We start from the raw sequence: 20,816 nt of genomic DNA, 5'->3' as shown, positions 1-20,816 counted from the left end.
GCATTGTGGTAAAGATTCTCTGGATACTTGGGTAAAGAGAATTTATGCAAACTTGCAGTCTCCACCTTCAATTCTTTGCCCCTTATCACAGAGACTTTGCTAACATACACCCACACTTAAAGATCCTATTCTCAATTTTCTGGATTTTTTTGTTTTTTTTTTAAAAACTTCCTTCTCAAATATTTAAAAAACTGCACAACTATCCTTCCCCATCATGGAAATTGAGGCTGCAGCACACCCCAGAATACCACACCAAAGGCTTAAAACGCTGGAACAAAAATGGAAATTGCTGGAGAAATTCAGCTCTGGCAGCATTTGAGCAGAGAAAGCAGAATTAAAGTTTCCAGCCTAGCTCAATGGAGTTTAACCACTTTTCCAAAAAAAAAAATCCAGCAGTGCTCACTAGCCCCATTTGATATTGATAACAGGCAAATTAAAAGACTTGGCTTAAACTTCCACGCCCACTTATTCTTGAAGATTTTGAAATTATTAAACAGCTTCAACAATTAAACCAATCCATACTCATTGTTAGGAAAACAGGTCATGTATCAGCTCTAGTTATTCAATTGCTTGCCAAATAATTCCAGGGGTTTAAATGGTGACTTTTTGAGATTTATCTTGCTCAGTTTTTTTCCTAATGGGCTCAATCTCCTTTTTATCTCATGGAAATAAAGCTTCATGAGCAGAGATATAAACATTTCTAAAGGACAACCAATGTTTTTTCACCCTCTCAGAAAGCCTCCTGATGGGCAGTGACTATGTGTCTGAGCAATGCAATATTTGGACGTAATAGTGTCTCTAATACAATATTTGTTGGGTTCTGCAAAGAATATTTCTCCTGTGTTTACCATAGAGAAAGACAAGGTGACTTGGGAACTTGGGGAAGTTCGTGGCGATATCTTGGAGACAGTCCATATCACTGTAGAGGCAGTGTTGGAAGTATTAGAATGTATGAAGGTGGATAAATCTCCTGGTCCTGCCCAGATATATCCAAAAACCCTGCAAAAGGCTAGAGAAGAAATAGCAGGGACCCTGGCTGATAGATCTGCATCATCGTTAGCCATGAGGAAGGCAGAATTTGATTAGGAGTAGTCAGCATGGTTTTGTGCATGGGAGATCATTCCTCACAAATTTGGTGGAGTTCTTTGATGAAGTGACCAGAAAGGTTGATGAGGGCAGGGCAGTAGACATAGTCTAAATGTATTTCAGTAAAGCCTTCGATAAGGTTCCACATGGTAGGCTGCTCTGGAAGGTTAGATCGCGTGGAATCCAAGGAGAGCTGGCAAGTTGGATACACAATTGACTTGTTGGTAGGAAGCAGAGAATAATAGTGAAAGGATGCTTGTCAGACTGGAGGACTGGTGACCAGCAGTGTGCCTCAGGGGTCATGCTGGGCCCATTGCTGTTTGGTATCTGTATCAATGTCTTGGATGAGAACGTACAAGGTGTGATTAGTAAGTTTGTGGATGACACTAAAATAGGTGGTATCGTGGAGATTGAGGAAGATTATCAGAAATTGCAGCAGGATCTTGATCAGCTGGGGAATTGGGCCAAGAAATGGCAAATGGAGTTTAATATAAAGTGTGAGGCACCGCATTTTGCAAAGTCAAACCAAGGTCAGAGTTTCATGGTGAATAGCAGGGCCTTAAGGTAGTGGAACAGGGGGACCTTGGAAATCAGGTGCACGGCTCTGAAAACAGAGTCACAGGTAGACAAAGCAGTGAAAGCGGTTCTTGGCACACTGGCCTTCATCAGCCAGGGCAGTGAATATAGAAGTTGGGAAGTTATGTAGCAGTTGTACAGGATGTGGTCAGGCTGCACTTGGAATATTGTGTTCTGTTTTGATCACCTTGCTATAGGAAGGATGTTATTAAATTGGAAAAAGTGCAGAAGAAATTTACAAGGATGTTACCAGGACTCAAGGGTCTGAGTTATAGGGGGAGGTTGGACAAACTAGGACTTTTTTCTTTAGAGCCTGGGACACAGAGGGGATCTTATAGAAGTTTGTAAGATTATGAGAGGTGTGGATACGGTGAATGCGCTCAGTCTTTTCTCCAAGGTTGGAGAATCGAGGACTAGAGGGCATCAGTGTAAGCTAGAAGGAGAAAGAATACAGGGGAACCTGAGCAGCAACTTTTTGTTTTACACAGACGGTGGTATGCATATGGAATGAGCTGCTAGCAGAAGTGGTTGAGAGAGGTACGTTAAAAAGATTTAAAAGGCGTTTGGATGAATACATGGATAGGAAAAGTTTAGACAGATATAGGCCAAGTGCAGATGGACATTTTGGTCGGCATAGACCAGTTTGGGCTAAAGGGCCTGTCTCCATGCTGTAGAACTTTATGACCTAGTTTCTTATGTTACAGAAGGTGACATAAGCATCACCAAACCAGGTAAAACAAGCAGTACCTTACCAGAAATCAGCTGTGTGTAATTTTTGGCAATTATCGTGGAAGATTTCTCTCTGCAAAGCCTAGCTAGTCTTAGTAATGATATGTATATATGGTCAAACGCAACAATGGAGTCAAGTAAGACACCAAGGCTGCGAAGAGATTGATTTGGTTTCAATCAGTTGCTGGGGAGATAGTTGGAATTGGCAGCTAAGGAACAAAGTTCAGAGCATGGCCTGTAAACAAAGGCTTCAGTTTTTCCTCAATATTTAAGTGGAGAAAAGTCTGCTCATCCAATGCAGGCTGGTACATAAGCAGACAAGGAGATGAGATGAGAATGGTGAGATAGCTGGTGAGCATCCCCAGCACATCAAGGAATTGTCAGTGCTTTCAGATGATGTCACCCTGACACATAACAGGAGGGGAACCAAGGATAGAAATGTGTGGGATACCAGATGTAATGGTGCAACAGGTTTCTCTCAAAGCAAACGTGAAAAACCTTGGGCCTGTTTAATTGCATATTAATGAAATCATGCCTTTCAACACTCACAAATATGAATACCTTAAATCAAGGGAAGATTTTTAATAAAAATCAATGCCAGTTTTTTTTTTAAAAACAGAATCTCAATGGATCTATTTATAAAATGATATGAAGAAACATACTTACAATTTGAGATGCTAAAAGTTAAACATTCAAAAATGAGGCTTCTGAGAAACGAACTTATTAAAACTAAATATCAAGTCAGTCAATTTCAGCTGAAAGAAATATTTTAATCGAATAGTAAAGGGAAGGAATGCACACAGGTATCTTGAAGTATGTGATTGCAACTTTACCCTGATTTCTCTTTCAGGTAATGACAGAACAAACATATATTGCTAGCATATAGTCTTAAAGTCAGCCATGTGTTGATTACACTTAGTTTAAAACAAAAGCTATCTACATTCAGATTGTAGAATATTTGACACCAAATAGCGATCGAAGATCTTAAACACTCTTGGACATATTCAGCCAGAGGTTAAAGAAAAGTGCATATATCCTTTGAGTGCTGTTCCATTTCTGAGGTATATACAAAAGCATTTTTTTTTGTTTTACTTTGAACAAAACTTGCTATAAAAGATGTTCAGCACTGCAATTGTGCAAAAAACAATGTTGCACTTGCAAGTTTTCTCAAATGTTAAAGAACCTGTCAGATGCACGGTATTTATTTTGTTGCACAATTAGGACAAACCAGATTATGGCATTTGTAGAACTATTTAGTCCGCTCCTGCCATCTTATCTGACATAGAAAATATGCTTTTGAAAAAGAATATATATTTCTATTCCTTGTGCCTAAACATACAGAATTCACTTCACTTACCAGCATAAACCTTAAAGCTTAGTGGTCCAATCTCAGGAAATATAAACAGCCCCATAATTAAAGAAAATCTGGTGACGGTGACAACAGTCTGCTTCACAGAAATGAGCGTTTTTTTTTAAGAAAGTCAGGATTCCAACAAAGTGATGTGTAGTTATGAATCAGTATCACAATCTTACTGCTTTCCATTTGTTAAGTACACTATCATTTGTCACCTGCATGACACAGCAGCATAAATCATTTACAGGGAAACAGAATAATGTTCAATCAATTTCACATCTAATTTAAAATTTCATTAACACCAGGCTGCCAAAAAATTTACAAAATGGAAAATATACTTAATCCTGGATTACAATAATGAAAGTCATGACTACTTACAAGAAACCATCCAGAACTGCTCAATACTTGCTAGGATGAAACTCAAAAAGACTGAAGAAATACGTTTATCCAAAGGAAAACAAAAATCAGTATGTAATTTCAGTATTTTCAATATATTTAAATTTAAGGCCAGCTGTCCTTAAAAAAAAAATGCACAGCCAGTTTCAAATGGAAATATGAAAGAGGGCGGGGAATGGAAGCAAGAACATGGAAAGCAAAAACAGCAAAATGGCAAGAACAATGAGAAAAGACAGGTGGGAGGTGGGGGGGGGGGTGGTGATTGGAGGAAGCAGAGGAAATGGAAGAGAAAAAAAGTAGAGGATCAGGAAAAGGGGAGAAGGAAAGCTAAGAGAAGAAAGAGGAAGAGGAGTAGAGGAAAAGAAAAACAGTAAAGGGGAGGAGAGGGAACAGATAAAGATACCAAAGGAGAAGGCAGAAAAGATACAAGGAAGAAAATAATGTGGCAAAGACCAGGTTAATAGAGGCAAAGTTAAGGGGAGGTGGTGGCCATGTCACTACATCAGTAATCCAGCCACCCATCCAAATGCCCTGGAAACAGTTTCAGATCACAGTATGGCAAATGGTGAAATCTGAATTCATTTTTTTAAAAAAATGAATTAAAAGCGAGTCTAATCATGACCACGTAACCATTGTTGATTATTCTAACAGGAGAGGAGAGGTGGCAGAGGAAAAGAAAAAGGGGCAGGTGAAGGAAAACCGGTGGCCTGGTTCACCAATGTTCTTTAGGGAAGGAAGCCTTTTGTCCTTACCTGGTCTGCCCTACGTGTCTCCGGACACACAGCAATGTGGTTGACTCTTAACTGTCCCATAAAATTAATTTATACAAGCAAAAGTGGAAACAATTGAACTTCCAGTTCATTGCTAAGCTGATGATGCAAGAACTCATACTTTAAGATGTAAAGTGTAGCCTGTAGACTAACAGCACTGTTGACTAAACAGTAATTTTGTTGAAAATTATACTCTAAATTATAGATCAGTACTTTTAACACATCCAAAAAAATTCACCATCAGGTACATATAATGCTGTCCTTGAATTCTCCCAGATTCGGTCCAAAATGAATCTTAGATCCCAAGGTGCTTACTTTTGATTTCCTCCTTTTTTTGCCCGGTAACTTCGGACTCCAGACCTGTCCTTAATAAAAGTATTACTGGAGATCCTTCCTCTCAAAATGAGCTAAGCAAATTGCCCATGTTTGTTTTAGCTCTTCATGCGTCTTGCCTTTTAAAATCAGTGCTCGAATTTCCATTTGCATTCTTGGATAGTGAACCACTGAGACGTGTGGCCTCCAGCTGCTCTCCTCACATTTAGCAGTGGTATTTAATTATATTCCAGAAATCATGCAACATATCAGCTCTGTATCCTTTCCTTTTCCAAACTCATCAGCACATCTCACAGACCTTGCATTCAGGTACAGAAGGTGATTAGCTATTTTTGACACTCCAATTCTTTATCGTGGGAGTAAATGGGCAAGTTAACATATAGCAGGTTTCAAATTGACAATTTTCTGCGGATTGGGGGACTCATTGTGAGCATATAGCTCCTGTCATTGTCTTCAGTTGTAAATATCTTGCACCATCTTCCCAGTAAAACAATCTGGGTTGCTTTTAATTGCTATCAAACCACCCAGACTTGCTGCCAGATGGACTTCAGGACAGGTCAAACCTCCACCACTTCACTGTAGCTTAAGGTGAAGGTTGTCTGTAAACCTAAATCTAATAAACCTCACAACTGTACCACTGTTAACTAATCATATCAGAAAGACATTATTAAAGATGTCTTTTTAAATAAATCAAAAGCTTGCAAGCTATCACCAAATTAATACTCCCAGCATAAAATTTTATTGAGGAGAAACAGAAGTCACAGGTTCACCATAATTTCAGGAGAGGTTTCTTTGCTTCATGAAGGCACTATAGCATCCTTGGGATAAAAATGTTTTACAACAAGCAATCAGATACTTCAGTTTCCACTTCATATGAAATTGAAGTCAATGTGGAATTGATTTTAAAAGGCACATCTCAAACAATACACAATAACATTTTGTGGAGGAAGGTACATCATCAGCATGCATATCATTAGGATGTGAAGCAAACTATGATCTAATAAAACACAGTGGAGATCTGAAATCTTCTTCTGTCTACAGGAGAAGTGCATCATTTCAAAAGTCAAAATTATACCAAAATAAATTTCAACTAAACTGCCACAATTTTGAGATATACCCAAGTATATCTTGGAATTTGTCTTAATCTATAGGCACCAACTTTTGATTCTGGGAGTACGGTAGGCCATGTGGATCAAATGTCAGGAGGGGAAAATTTAGGGGACAGTGATCATAGTCTTATAAATCTTAAATTGATTATGGAAAATTACAAGAATCAATCCAAAGTAAGAATAATTAACTGGGTGAAAGACAAACTGAAGAGGCTAAGAGTGGACCTAATCCACATAAATTGTTTATTTAGAGTTTTGGAATTTATTCCAATGAGCTGCTTTTAAAGAAGTTGTAATTCAGGCATAGTTGTGGTTTCTCAGGCAGGCAAAAGGGAGACCAAACAAATCCAGAGCTCCCTAGAGATAAAAGATTAATGGGAAGAAGAAGAAGAAAGCGTACTTAGGCCAGATGTCAAACGGACAACAAAGCGAAGAATCAGGCTGAATATAGAAGCTTCAGTAAGAAATTAGAAAAAGGAAATAAGAGAAGCCAAGATAGTAAATGAGAAGGAGATTGACAGCTATAATAAAAAGGTCATCCAAATGTCTGTAAAGGCATGTAAATAATAAAAAGCATGAGTAGGCCTGATTTGGGACCAACAAGATGATTTATGCATGGAGGCAGGGAATGTAGTTTAGGTAGTAATAGAATACTCTGAACCTGTGTTGACCAAAAATGTTGTTATTGCGAGGACATGGTGAAAACAGGAGGCAATTCAGGTGCTTACAGTTTTCACAGACAAAAAACTGCTGATGCTGGGATCCAAGGTAGACAAGTAGGAGGCTGGAAGAACACAGCAAGCTTGGCCGCATCTGGAGGAAAGGAGTAGTCAACATTTCGGGCATTACCCTTCTTCAGGGCTGGATGTGGGGGTAGGGGGAGCTGCAGATTGGGGGGGTGCGGTGGTAGTGGTTTGGTGGCGCCACCCCAACCATTTACCTGCAGCTCTCCCTAACTCCACATAGAGTTCTGAAGAAGGGTAATGCCTGAAATGTTGACTTCTCCTTTCCTCCGGATGTTGCCTGGCTTACGGTTTTAAAATTGCTATGGAGGATGCTGTGTATAAGCCAAAGTATAGTGGAATGTCACTTTAAGAGTCTGATCACATCACAATGAAGTCATTGGCTAATATGGGCAAACAAACAGTTCTCTTTACTTTGCTGTCTATAGAGTGAACATCTCGATAATAAAGCTCTTATTGTTTAACGCTTCAACATCCTGGTCCTTGGAACTTAACACAAGATGAAAACTGGTGGTGTGGGTAGACACTGCAGAAGTTATTCACCACATGCTCTATCTGAAAGAACGCAGTCTAACGAGTGCCCTACACGGAGGGAAATGCTTTCAGCTAAGTGTGTAGACGAGAAAAGAAACAAACAGGCAGCCTCAGAAACACCTTGTTTAAAGCAGTAGGAACGAGGTAGTGCTAAATTTTCATGGTACATCATGCTCTGCAGGTCCGTCCCATTTGGGGTTTAAAAAAAAGCCGGAATTTTTGGCACTGCAGGACTATCTGATGAAAATACAGACAGCTAGAACTCCTAAACAGAAAGATTCTATTATTTCATTCAAGCTCAGAAAATTGAATCAGATATGGTTGTCTGCGTTGCTCAGTATGGTGGGATTGAGGTGAGGGAGGAAGAGACAAATAAAAAAAAAAACTTTATCCTCTTAAGAAGTCTAGTACAGCCAGAGAATCTGGATTCCAATACTTATGAAGAAACAGCAGGAACCCTACAGAATCATTTTTCACCAAAACCATTGGTGTTTGCTTAAAGGTTCAGAGTGTACAAATCCTACCATGTTGTGTACCTGGACTTCCAAAAAATACCAGGTAAAAGTATCACAAAGTGCTAGTCAGCAAAGCTGAAGTCCATTATATTAAAGGGCAGTTGCAACATGGATACAAAAAAAATGGCTTAGTGACAACAAATAGTGCACGATGGTTAATGGTTCTTCTTCAGACTGGAGGAAGGCTTGGAGTGGAGTTTCCAAAGGGTCAGGATGTTAATCATCAAGATATATATGAATGACTCAGACCTTGCTGTACTGGGCACAAATTCAAAATCTGCAGAGGACGTTTAAGTATTGTAGGCTGTGGAGAGGATAGTGTACAACTTCAAAAAGACACTAATAGGAATGAGTAAACAAATGGCAGATGAAATTTAATGCAGGGAAGTGAGGGTAATAGAATTGTGGAGAGATGATACAAAACAAAAAAGGTACAGTTTCAGTGACCCGCACTATATCTACATAAATCATTGAACAAGACAGGATGAGCTGACAGAGCAGTTAATAAAGTGTTTAGCATCCTAGACCTTATCAATTGGGAAGCAAGCATAAACATAAGAAATCATGTTAAACTTGTATGAAGCACTGGTTTGGCCTGAACTGGAGCACTGGAGTATAAGTCTGGACAACATACTTCAAGAAGCAAGTGAAGGTATTGGAGAAAGTGCAGAAGAATTCAGAATGGTTTTAGAGATGAGGAACTTCAGTGACCTAGACAATTTGCAGAAATTGGGATTATTTTCCTTGGAAAAGAGGTTTGTTATAGATATTTTAAACCACAAGAGGTTGAGACGGAGCATATGGGGAGCAACTGTTCTCAATCAAGAACAAGACAGTACAGTTTTTAAGATATTTGGCAGAAGTAGCAATGACAACATGAGGAAAAACTTTTTCATGCGGCAAGTGGTTTGGATCAAGAATACGCTGCTGTGGAGTGTAGTGAGGAAGCTCAAACTGAGACCATCAAGAGTGAACTGAATCATCACCTGAAAAGGACCAAATATGCTGAACTAAGGGGACTAAGGCAGATGAAGTTCTCCTCCAGAGAGTCAGCACAGACAAGATGGGCCAAATGGCCTCCTATGCCATGATATTCTACGATACTATGATGCAATTTTTGAAGAGATGTGACAAAGTGCCATCATAATTTTGTTTAATCTGTCACTTGTCTTCTGAATGTTCAAACTTGGATCCAAAGGTTAAACCCCTATTGAAACTGCAACAGGCACTTCACTATGCAGCTAATAACCATTTAAGTTACTTTGAATTAACTATGTACTTGAAAAGGAGTTGCATATTTGTCATGTACCAAAACCTTATTATCTGCAACCAATACTCAAAAGGGCATTAAAATTCCAGATTCCAATTTGTTAATGTTACTAAAATATTTAAACTAACATGCCACGCTGTTAAATCACAGAGATGTTTGAGTAACTGTATGCTTTAAAAATGCCCGAGTGCTATTTATGTGATGATTCACAGTGCTTATTTTAAAATGTCATGTCATGGGTTCTAAAGAAATTCAACCATTTCAAATGGCAAAGTCAGACTTAACTGATCCTTTGCTTATTTTTAATTCTTGGGTACCCTCTACAGATGTCTCTCAGCATTTTAAGAGAAACAAAGCAGCAACTGGTTAATAATAAAGTGTACAAATTTAGTTCTAAAACTGTATTCATTACCATTTTCAAGCTAATTTACTTAATACAAGAACAATGTGTCAGTCTTTGCCTATTGTAGCCCTTGCCTTCAAATCAGCAAGTTGTGGGTTCCAGTCTCCTTTCAGAAACTGTGCTCACTGTAACTGGTACCATTTTTGAAACGTGAAGTTAAGACTTCTGTCTGATCTCCCAAATGAGCACATACAAAATAGAAATTTCATCAGAGTAATGCTAAAACACCACCCTTAGCAAATACAACTAAAAGAGACTGCATGGTCATAAGTTTCATTGTTAGCTGTATGCAAGTTGGCTGCTGCACTTTCTAACACTGGATCACATTAAATCAAGTCAAAAAATCCTTAATCAATTGTGAAGCACTTTCAGACTTTGTGTACAATGGTGCTATATAAATCCAGGTTCTTCCCGATACTGTCCCAATGTAAACACATTTTGCTGTACAGGACAAATTAATGGCACCAGTAATATATACAAAATAAACTACAAATATCCACACTAACAATTCTAAGCATAACTACATAAAATGAATCAGAGCATTATGATATTCTTCTCCTTTTGCTTGATTTGAAAATTCAACCACAGCATCATGATCTGCCCCCAGGTACAACAAAGAAGCAGGTGATGGATCCACCCCTGCCAAAATAGGAGTAAAACCAATCACTGGCACCAATCAGATCCCTTTCACCAAGTCATCCAGCCACCTCAGTCAACACTGCCCCCTAAAATTCTGAGTTGTGCGGCAATAAACACATTCACATAACATATTCTTGTAGCCTGGAGCGATGGATGATGTTGGATAAAGATGCCAATTTCATCCCATCACATGGTTGACCAGAATTCTCTCCTGCTCTTACTTCCTGCCATTGGCACCTGATGGAAGGAATTACAAGTTGATATACAACCTGCAGGGCCATCAAGTCCTGGTGTTGCACTTGACATTGGTGCTTTTGACTCAGAGACAAGGGTGCTACCAACTACATCAGGCTACCTCCTTGTGATATTAACTTTGGTTTAAGAAAATAAACTACACACATTTCCTACATGTAAAACGCACTAGATGCTGTAAAACAAAGTTAAATAATTACATAATAATTAGTACCATGCTGTTGAGTGGGCTCTAGCCTCAAATAACGTAACCTGCAATGTAACCTGTATGCCTCCGAGTCTTTTTGATCTGTACATCCTTTGCTTGCTGTGATCTGCCTGTACTGCTCGTAAACAAAGCTTTTCACTGTATTTCAGTACACATTATACCAAAATTCTTTGTAGACTACATAGGGTTTAAAATTTTAAAACGTCCATCTTTATATATACATTCTTTGTTTGCTTCAAAAGCAGTTGAGTGATGGCAGCAGTAAACATGACATTCCCATGACTGTTATTTTTGATGAGCTTCAAAGTTATGGTGTGTTAATCTTTGTTCTCCAAATATATTTAGATTGGGTGATGATGAAGATACTATTTCCATATTTGCCTAGCATCTATTCAGTTGCAGCCTGATTCAGTACAGCTCAGATTCTCTATTTTACCAAAATATGCTTATTTTTTTTCTTACGCTACTTTTGTTGAGTAAAATCAAGTGTAATCAGTGTTAGGGAAGAAAATGCAAATACCTAGGCAAGATCTTTGGTCATTTGGACACTGCCCAAACTGGACTCTTTAAAACGAGAAGAAAGATGTATTTCTGTTGTTTTAAAAAATTGTTTTAATGCTTCAAATTCATTCTGTTTGGTTGACATTTTGCAATATTAGGGCTGAAGTTACTACCTCCATTTTGAATACGGAACTATATATTTGTGCAGACAGGTTGAAATTACATAATGAAACAAATATATATTCCATGTTACTGAAGCAGCAACAGGCACTGGGCAAGAATTCATTAGAAGGGTATAGTGGGAACATCACAGCATACATGAAAATGAGGTGCCAAACTGCTGCAAGCTACAATGGTATAAAGTTGGCATTAGTACTTTTGTCAGATACCAACAAAACTAATTTTGCCAACAAAATGAAATGGCTGTAATTCCATCCCCCCACCATGCTCATTACAAAATTCTGTACATGGACGAAGACCAGAACATTTACCTTTAAAGGTGCTATATAGCTCTCTATTGTCATTCAAACCAGTTTTGGTTTTACATGATCTTGTAGCTGATGAGTCTATGATGACCATGACGTTCATGCTAATACCAAGATCCTGGTGTACAAAGTAGTCAGTCACTTTTCTGACTCTTCTATATGGTTCCAAAACTTGGAAGACATATAGATGCCAACTGTAGGCCCTTGAGAAGTACCATTAATGTTGTTTGAGAAGGATTTGTCATGTCATCTAGGAGGACATGTCTATTAATATCAGTGTCCTTGAAGGAGCCAATAGCAACATCAATGCCACGATCATTTGAAACTAACCCCACTGAGCTGGCCATGTGCTTAGGATGCCTGAGTTCTAACTGCCAAAGCAAATCATCTTTGCCCAGCTCAAGGAAGGCACTTGAATGAGGACGATGACGAAGGAAGAGTTTCAAACGAAATACAAATCAAAAATAGCCAAATACAGCCCCAGTCTACCAATCAGCAAAGTGATGAGGGTATCATTGAGTGTGCTATCAAGCAGCACTGCAACAATAACCTGTTCACCAATGCTTAATATCATTTTGTCAAAGCCGCTTTGCTTCCAACCTCATTAGTCTTCACAGTCTTTCCTTTTACAGTCCTTGATCAGAATATTTACATGCAATGTGTATATTCTTATACTCTGTGCGCGTATCCCATTAAATAATTCCTGCAGACTTTGAGACTTTAAAAACAAAACTAATTTATTCTCACTCACCTAAAAGATAATTGCAACAGTTCACTGTTGTCTCACCCATACCATTTCACACACAAAGAATAGTTACAAATGAAGATAATAAATAGTTATAGTTTGTAATTATCTGAATCTCTTCCATGGCAGGCCCATAGTTTGAGATGAAGCTGATGCTTTAAAGCTGAAGTGAGGGTCTTGTAAAGCAATAGATTCTCAGCAGGCTGTGAAGTTTTTGATTGTCAAATTTCTAAGAGGTTGATCTTAAGAGGTGAATTCAAATTTGCAACAGTATTACACCTCACTGGAAATTAAATTTCGCTACTGCTGGAATCGACACAAGTTAGAAATTGTTTCCAAGTACACAAAATCTCCAATTTACCTATCTGATTAACAGAAAACACAGACCAAGCTTCTGTACTTAACAATAACTATTTATTACAAAAAAAAACAATTCTACCCACTGGTGAACCAGAAAAGTTGACATCTAATTCAACTACCGTAAAACTCTAAAGCCCTGCCATCAATATGCACACGCGCATATACAGACAGATTTTTTAAAAAGTGATATTATGGAAGGAGGGGAAAAACTGGATAAACAATTCAATAGCACCAGTTATCAATATTCAATGGGTACTTCTTTTGTTTCCCAAGCCCTCCAGCTCTCCGGTCTTTCAGGTTCTTTCATTTCTTTACAGGAGACAGAAAATTGCTAGTTCACAAGTAGTAACATTCTGACTTACTGGTTAAAAGCAACAGGCTAAAAGAATGGTAGGAGAAAAACAACACGCTTTCTTTAGCTTTAGGTAGGTTTGCTGAATAGACAGGCGTACCACCTCCCTTTCCAGAGGACAGAGTTTCTCATTGAATCATTCCCACCCACAAGCTGTTCAACTACCGAGCAACCAGAGATTTGTCAGAGTTGACCTTTGGTATCCACAACTGATCACAATTCCACAAACCAATCAGCTACTTGTTGCTGGCAGAATCTCACTTTGTGTGGACACCCCAGTACCACGTCATATATTCTACATCCTCCCCCAGTGGTTACCAAGCCCTAGTGTAAATATGACTTTCCTCAGTCCTTTGTTGTAAGGCAATTCTTTTTTTCCAAAAAATAAAGTAAAATAAAAAGATGCACTCTTTACAATGGATTGAGGATGTCCTTCCATTGGAACTCTCTGCTTCTAACATATTATTGTTTAATAACTTGGTTCCTCGGATGACTTGCAATCAAGTTCAATGACTTTCTGGCACTACTGTCTGAAAAATACTTGCACGTTTTAAAAGTAGACAACAATATGGCTTCATCATATGACTTGCACAAATTCAACATTCTTTTCCCAAACTTCAGATTGTTGTGTATGTTGAATGTACATTTTTGTTTTTTGTTAACACCTTGAGTGTTTGAGACAGTGTCTTCATGCTTAAATGACCCATTCAATTTAAGAATATACTTTGGGGTTTGTTGTGGTAAATGACATTCATTCAACATTAGCCTGCAATGTTCTTTTTGGTCGTACTAACATATTAACATCATACTAACAAAGCCACACCACCCTTCCCTTCCTCCTGTTCTTCAAAAGGTCTTATGCCCTTGAATGTTCAGTTACAGCTTTGATCTTTTCATAACCACTTGTCTGGAATGGCTATAAAGATCAGTCCCATGAACATCTATTTATGCTAATAATTCAATCATTTTGTGCCAAATTCTTTGTGCATTCAAGTAAAGAGCCACGGATTTTATCTTAATACCCTTATTCCCACTTTTTCCCTCTTTACCACTTTTTAATATGCCTTTCCTAGTGGTATTATCACTGGTCTGTTAAGCCAGAGACCCAACTAAAATTCTGGGGACCTGGGTTCAAATCCAGCCATGGCAGGTGGTGGATTATGAATTCAATAAAAATCTGGAATTAAGAGTCTAGTGATGACAGTGAATCCATCGGCATTTGTCAGAATCACTAATGTCCTTCAAGGAAGGAAATCTGCCATCCTTACCTGGTTATGGCCTAGATGCAACTCCAGACCCACAGCAACGTGGTTGACTCTCAACTGCCTTCTGGGCAATAGTGCTGGCCAAGCCAATGATACCACCATCCCATGAATGAATTTTAAAAATCTGTTCCTTCCTGTCCCACAATGGATATCACTGTCAAAATGGCTGCCCTGCGATGCCACCACATTCCTCTTGATTTGCAAGCCCACATTTCCTTCCTCCTAGAACCTGACCCTCCTCCAATTAGTTTAAAGCCAATTCTCAGTATGAACTATTCAATTGGACATTGGTCCTAGTACAGTTTAAGTGAAGACTGGCCATCCAGAATAGCTCCTTTCTACCCCAGTCCTGACAGCAGTTTCCAATGAACCAAAACCAATTACACCCATACCAATCTTGAAGCCATGTATTTAACTCTCACTTTATTTACATTATGCCAATTTGCCCATTGTTCAGGTAGTAATCTTGAGATCATCTTGAGTTAGAATTTTAATTTAGCTCCTAATTGTTCAAAATCTTCCAGCAAAACCTCGTTTCCAGTCCTATCAATGTGGTAGATGACTACTCGATTATTCCCTTTCCTCTCCAAATTCCTCCCCAGCCCCAAAAGAGAAAGAAACATAGAATTCAGGATCAGGAGTAGATCACTCAGCCCTTCGAACCTGCTCAGCCATTCAACATGACCATCGCTGATCATCCAAGATAGTACCTTCATCCCGACTCAGATATCGTGGACCTGGCAATAGAGCCTTCAGGACTCCCTCTTACAGTTGCATAGAATAGAATCTATGCACCAAAATATATAGTTTCCCACCACAACTACTTCCCTATTTCATCCCCCAACTTGAATGGCTCCCTGTACCATGGTGTTGCTACAGTCCTCACTCTCATGCACACAGGTTGCAAGAATCTCCATTCTGGTCTACAATTACAGGAACTTCGGATTGTCAAGAGTTGCTCCTTGGCTCCCAAAATCTGCCTCACCAACAATCACACCCTCCTGTCCTCGATCATAAATCAAGTTTGAATTACTTAATTTAAGTGGTGGACAATCAAAAACTAACAGGACCACATGCTCCATGAATAAACCCAAACTTGGTGGTAGAGCCAAGCACAGGGATACATAAGAAAAAACTGAAGCATTCACAGTCATCTTCAGTGAGAAGTATTGTGTAGATTATCAATCTTTGATTCTTCCAGAGGTCCCCAACATCCCAAATATCTGGTTTGCAGCTAATTAAATTCATTCCTTGGTATCAAGAAATTGGCAATTATCCCAGATACAGCAAATGAGAACTCCTGTTATTCAAGCTGCAGTACTGTAGATTTGTGCCCTGGCACCAGTCGAGCCTTAATCAAGTTGTCTCAATACAGCTACAAATTTTTTTTTTTTGTTTATTGCCAGAATTTATTGCTCATCCCCAATCACATCCAGGGGGCAGTTAAAAGTTAATCACATTGCTCTGGATCTTGAGTTACACCTAGGACAGATCAGGCAAGGACTGCAGATTTTCTTCTCTAAAGGACATGAGTTAACCAAATAAGTAACCAAATAAGACAACTGACAATGGCTATATAGTTACCACTGGGTCAGCTTTTTTCCCCCAGATTTTACTGAATTCAGATTTCACCTTCTGCCATGGCAGGAACAGAACCCACATCCCGGGGTTCAGCATTGATAGTCCAGTGACATTAGTACATGCTATCACCTCACCAAGTCTGGCATCTCATTGAAAAAGAAAACTGCCCAATATATCCTGTCCACAAAAGATAAAGAGAAATCCAAAATCTTTCAGTTGTTGTCCCATCAGCTGACTCTGAATCAAAGTGGAGGAAAATATCACTGACAGTGTTAATCAGAAATGACCTCCACAGCAATATTTGTCTGGCTTTCAATTAGACAATTGCCCCAGGCCTCATTATAACCTTAGTCCATATATGGACGAATGGGTTGAGTGGGTGGTCTTAGTGATTTTGCAGCTCCAACAACACTCAAAAAGCTTAATCCAACCCAAACAAAGTCCTTGAAGTGACTGGCACTCCATGCATCAGCTTAAACATCCATTCCATGCACCAGTGACACACTGTCAACAGTATATACCAACTAACAGGTACACTGCAGAAACTGACCAAAGACTCTTCCATGCTGCATCCCATATCAGCAAGCTCTACCCCTCAAAACCAAAAGCAGCATGCATGACAAGAACACTGCCTTTACGTCACAATGTATCTTGAAATGGGAAGACGTCAGTATTTCTTCATCATCGCTAGGTCAGAATCAGGGAACTCCTTACCAAAAAGACAGTGAGAGTGTACCATCACTATAAGGACTGCTGTTCAAGGATGCAGCTCACCTTCCCACTTGCAATCAGGCTTAGGCAATAAGTTATAACTACTGACAAGAAGATTTCATAACAGAGAATTCTTACCCTCCTGGCTTAGTTTTCTGGCTCCTTATCTCAAGGCCATTAAACCCTGCTACTGAAAACATAAAACCTGATCCATAAACAGCCAGTTTCAAACTAGGAATAAAAGCAAAGTACAGCAGATGCTGGAAATCTAAAATAAGGAGTGCTTGAGAAACTCAGCTGGTTTGTCAGCATTTGTAGACAGAGAAAAGAAGAGTTAACTTTTCAAGTTCAATGTGATTCTTATATTGGACTCTAAACGCTAACTTAAAATTTTGCTCTCCACAAAACCTTAGTTTCTCCAGCACTGTTTGTACTTCAAACTAACATCTGATTCACTTTGTTACATACACAACTGAAAGACTTGTTTGTTTTTATAAGCAAACAGGATCACCGTGTCAAAAATCACCATTGTGGAATCAGATCTCTTTCATCAGGAGTTTACATCAACATTACTTCAGTTTTGTAACTGTAATTTTAAAAATATGGCTTATAATAAATAAAGATCCCAGTACTGCAGAATCAGAAGTTTTGGTTTAAAAACACTTTGGCAAAACTGTGTCACACAAGAGTTTAACTGTACGTTTTAAATTCAATTTTGTATTTTACACTTATTTATACAAAAAAGGGAACAACTGACATCCAGATTTAAAAATCTCACTTCCAAAGTCCTTCATCTTTCCAATTTCCACACTTTCTATGTGTTAAAAGATCAAAATATTGCATTTTGTATGCTTATAAATGCTGTACACCACAAGTGGCAAATTCTGCATTTTTTTTATATTACATACAGGAAATGGAAACACCTACAGCCGTGGCAAGAATATTTGCAAGGATAATAATGAGCCCTCCATAACAACTGCCAGGAATGACTGGATATTCTAAGGTTCCCTTCTCTTTAAAATCGAGATCCTTGAATTTATGCTAGAGTTTCATAGGTATAAATAAAGGCGATTCCATTTTTGGAGATTCTAAAAGAAGAATTAGAAGGATAACATAATTTACCATATATCCAGGTGGAAATGCAGGAAAATTTTATTTACACAGAGTAGCTGGAACGTGGAACAGTTGAAGTGGTTAAGGCTAACAGCATGGATGTCTTTAAAGGAAAGCTACACTTATGAACATGTGAACAGGTGGAAAAGAATAGAACATATGCTGGTAGAGTTGGGAGGAGTTGAGTGGCAGGAGGCTTGAGTGAATATAGACAATGGCACAAAACAGCTTGTTTCTGTGCTGTGAACTGTGTAGGATTCCATGCAAAAATGTGAACTATTTCAATAAAAGCAAACAGCAGAATTTTGTAAGTCAATTTGTATTTTTCAATAAGCAGAGACTTTCAAACCAAAGTATTCCACATTGTTAAAAAAAAAGTGTTTTCTTAAATGCAAATGTCCTCAATGGCTTGCAACATTTTTCTGCATTATGTTAGTGAGTTAATACTTACAAAATTTTAAAAAGCTGACATTAAAGACAAATTTTAGTATTTGAACATAATCATAATGGCATAATGTAACTGGCTTTAGAAAAGGGAGAATGAAGAATTACCTCATTGAAGATACTGATTTATTATACAAAACATCTAAATAAAGGAGACAGCAAAGCCTCCTTGACACCAATAATCCTTTTAACAGCTCAGAAATGAATATTGCTGAAATTTACCAGAACTTAATCACAAAGCATACAATAGTAGAATAGTCAGGAGTACTCCTATCATTTTCATGCTTTTCAGTGACTATTAGCTTAATACAATGGACGACACATATATATTTTCAAACCAAGATGAAAAATTTCCAATATATAAGAATATGGTACCGCAAGCACTTAATTTCAGTGTAACCATCAATCACAACATGCTTTTTCCATCTGACAACATTCTGAATTTAGAACTGCTGCTGGTTTAACGAATAAGCTTAAACATTCATTTTCTGGAAATTAATTCAAGTTGATCAAGTTTATGTTCCATCAGAAACTTATCTTAAAAGTCAAAAGTATGTTACTTTTTTTCCAAGTGAACGGAAATGTGTTTTGGAAATTTGCCGGTAGCCCATACCGTCTTCCAGTCTTAAATGTTCAGCCTAGCAGTGTTCAATTTAAGTCAGCACCAACACATGTCATAGCAGCAGCCATCGATTAAAAAAAATGATATTTTTAAACCATCACAACTTTGTCCAAAATTACAGCTGAATTAAACTATCACGTTTTGGAGGAACCAATCTGGTGTACTACATTTTAAAATTCACTCTGGTTAACATGTAAAACCAAAAGGTTTCTTTATTATAAAAAAACTGTAAAATTTGCAATTGCAATCATTTACCTTATTGTACTCATACTTGTACTGTATTTTGAGTGTATCCATTGCTCTGATCATAGCCTGCATGGCAGTGAAGATATTCTGATAAACCAGTTTTGTGAAGCCTCGTTTGTCCTCATCAGAGTACCCTGTACCATGAATGATTCGCATCTGTTTGATGAATGTGCTCTTGCCACTTTCTCCTGTGCCTGAGAAAACAAAACAAGTATAGGGTCAACAATATTGATTTCTACCTGACAAAGGGTCATAACAATTAGAAGGTATTAAACAAACAAAACAAAATTAAATCAATGGTTAAAGCCAATTATAAGAAAATAAATGAACACATTCTGCTTTTCTATGAAGATAACGATTTCTTAAAAGTGTGTTAAGCTACCTTTGAGTTTTGAATGACAAAACCATCAAAATCTTTTCCACATGAATGTGTATGGAGAGTTTATTTTAATCATTTTAAGTCTACCATGTATGTTAATTTATGGCATTCATTATAGTTGTGCCAGCTTCTTGAAATGAATAGATTATTAAAATCCCTGAATTTTTAAGCTTGTCATTATTTTAGTAAATATTGATAAACTATTCATCTGTTGGGATTTTTATACCTATAAATACACATTTTAATCTTCTAAATGTAAAAACTCAAAACCTAGACATTTAATAGTATTGCCGTCATGCAATCTCCCACTATCAATATCCTAGGGGTTATCATTGACCAGAAACTGAACCGGACTTCAAAAGAATCAGAATCCCTACAGTGTGGAAACAGGCTCTTCAGCCCAACAAGTCCACACTGACCCTCCGAAGAGCACCCTACCCCGTAACTGTGCATTTCCCATGGTTAACGCACTTAATCTACATATCCCTGAACACGATGGACAATTTAGCATGGCCAATCCACCTAGTCTTTGGACTGTGGGAGGAAACAGAAACACCAGGCAGAAACCCACGCAGACACAGGGAGAATGTGTAAACTCCACACAGACAGTCGCCCAAGGGTAGAATCGAACCCTGGTGCTGTGAGGCAGCAGTGCTAACCAGTGAGCCACCATGCTGCCCTTGGATCTCTGTACTCCATGATCAGTCTTTTCGCCATTTGATCTTTGACACTAAGTTCTGATGAAGACAAAGATTTTGTTTATAGTTTTGCATTTCTTTACTTCTTGAGCTTAATAATAATCCAAAGAGTAATTTTATAAAAACCATGACCCAATTTGGGAACATGCAGGTTTTGTTTGATTTGACTGCGATACAAATACTATGGCTACAACAGCAAGTCAGAGATTAGGAATCCAGGAACAGATAACTCACCTAACTCCCCAAAGCTGGTCTACCAACCACATGGCATTGGTCTGAAGTCTAGTGAACATTATCACAGTTCCCAGCCAAATGGAAAATGTAAACAGAATTGTTCTCAGCATCAAATAAAACCGCCATGCTCCCAAATTGGGTCACAGTTTTTTTTAATAAAATT

The 20,816-nt window shown here is 38.2% G+C and overlaps 1 protein-coding gene across 3 annotated transcripts in view; it reads right to left on the bottom strand.

Annotated features, from left to right (window-relative positions):
* LOC109936707 (guanine nucleotide-binding protein G(q) subunit alpha) overlaps positions 1-20,816 on the bottom strand; it is a 179,746-nt gene that overhangs the window by 80,696 nt on the left and 78,234 nt on the right. For all 3 annotated transcript variants that reach the window (XM_048593108.1, XM_048593115.1, XM_048593123.1), the window contains exon 2: positions 19,352-19,536. In XM_048593108.1, coding sequence (XP_048449065.1) covers positions 19,352-19,536 — 185 coding nt within the window. The remainder of the gene's footprint in view (positions 1-19,351; positions 19,537-20,816) is intronic.

Source organism: Rhincodon typus, chromosome 3, assembly GCF_021869965.1.
Source record: "Rhincodon typus isolate 14 chromosome 3, sRhiTyp1.1, whole genome shotgun sequence".
NCBI classification, from domain to species: Eukaryota; Metazoa; Chordata; class Chondrichthyes; order Orectolobiformes; family Rhincodontidae; genus Rhincodon; species Rhincodon typus.
This window is presented reverse-complemented; position numbering and strand designations above follow the sequence as displayed.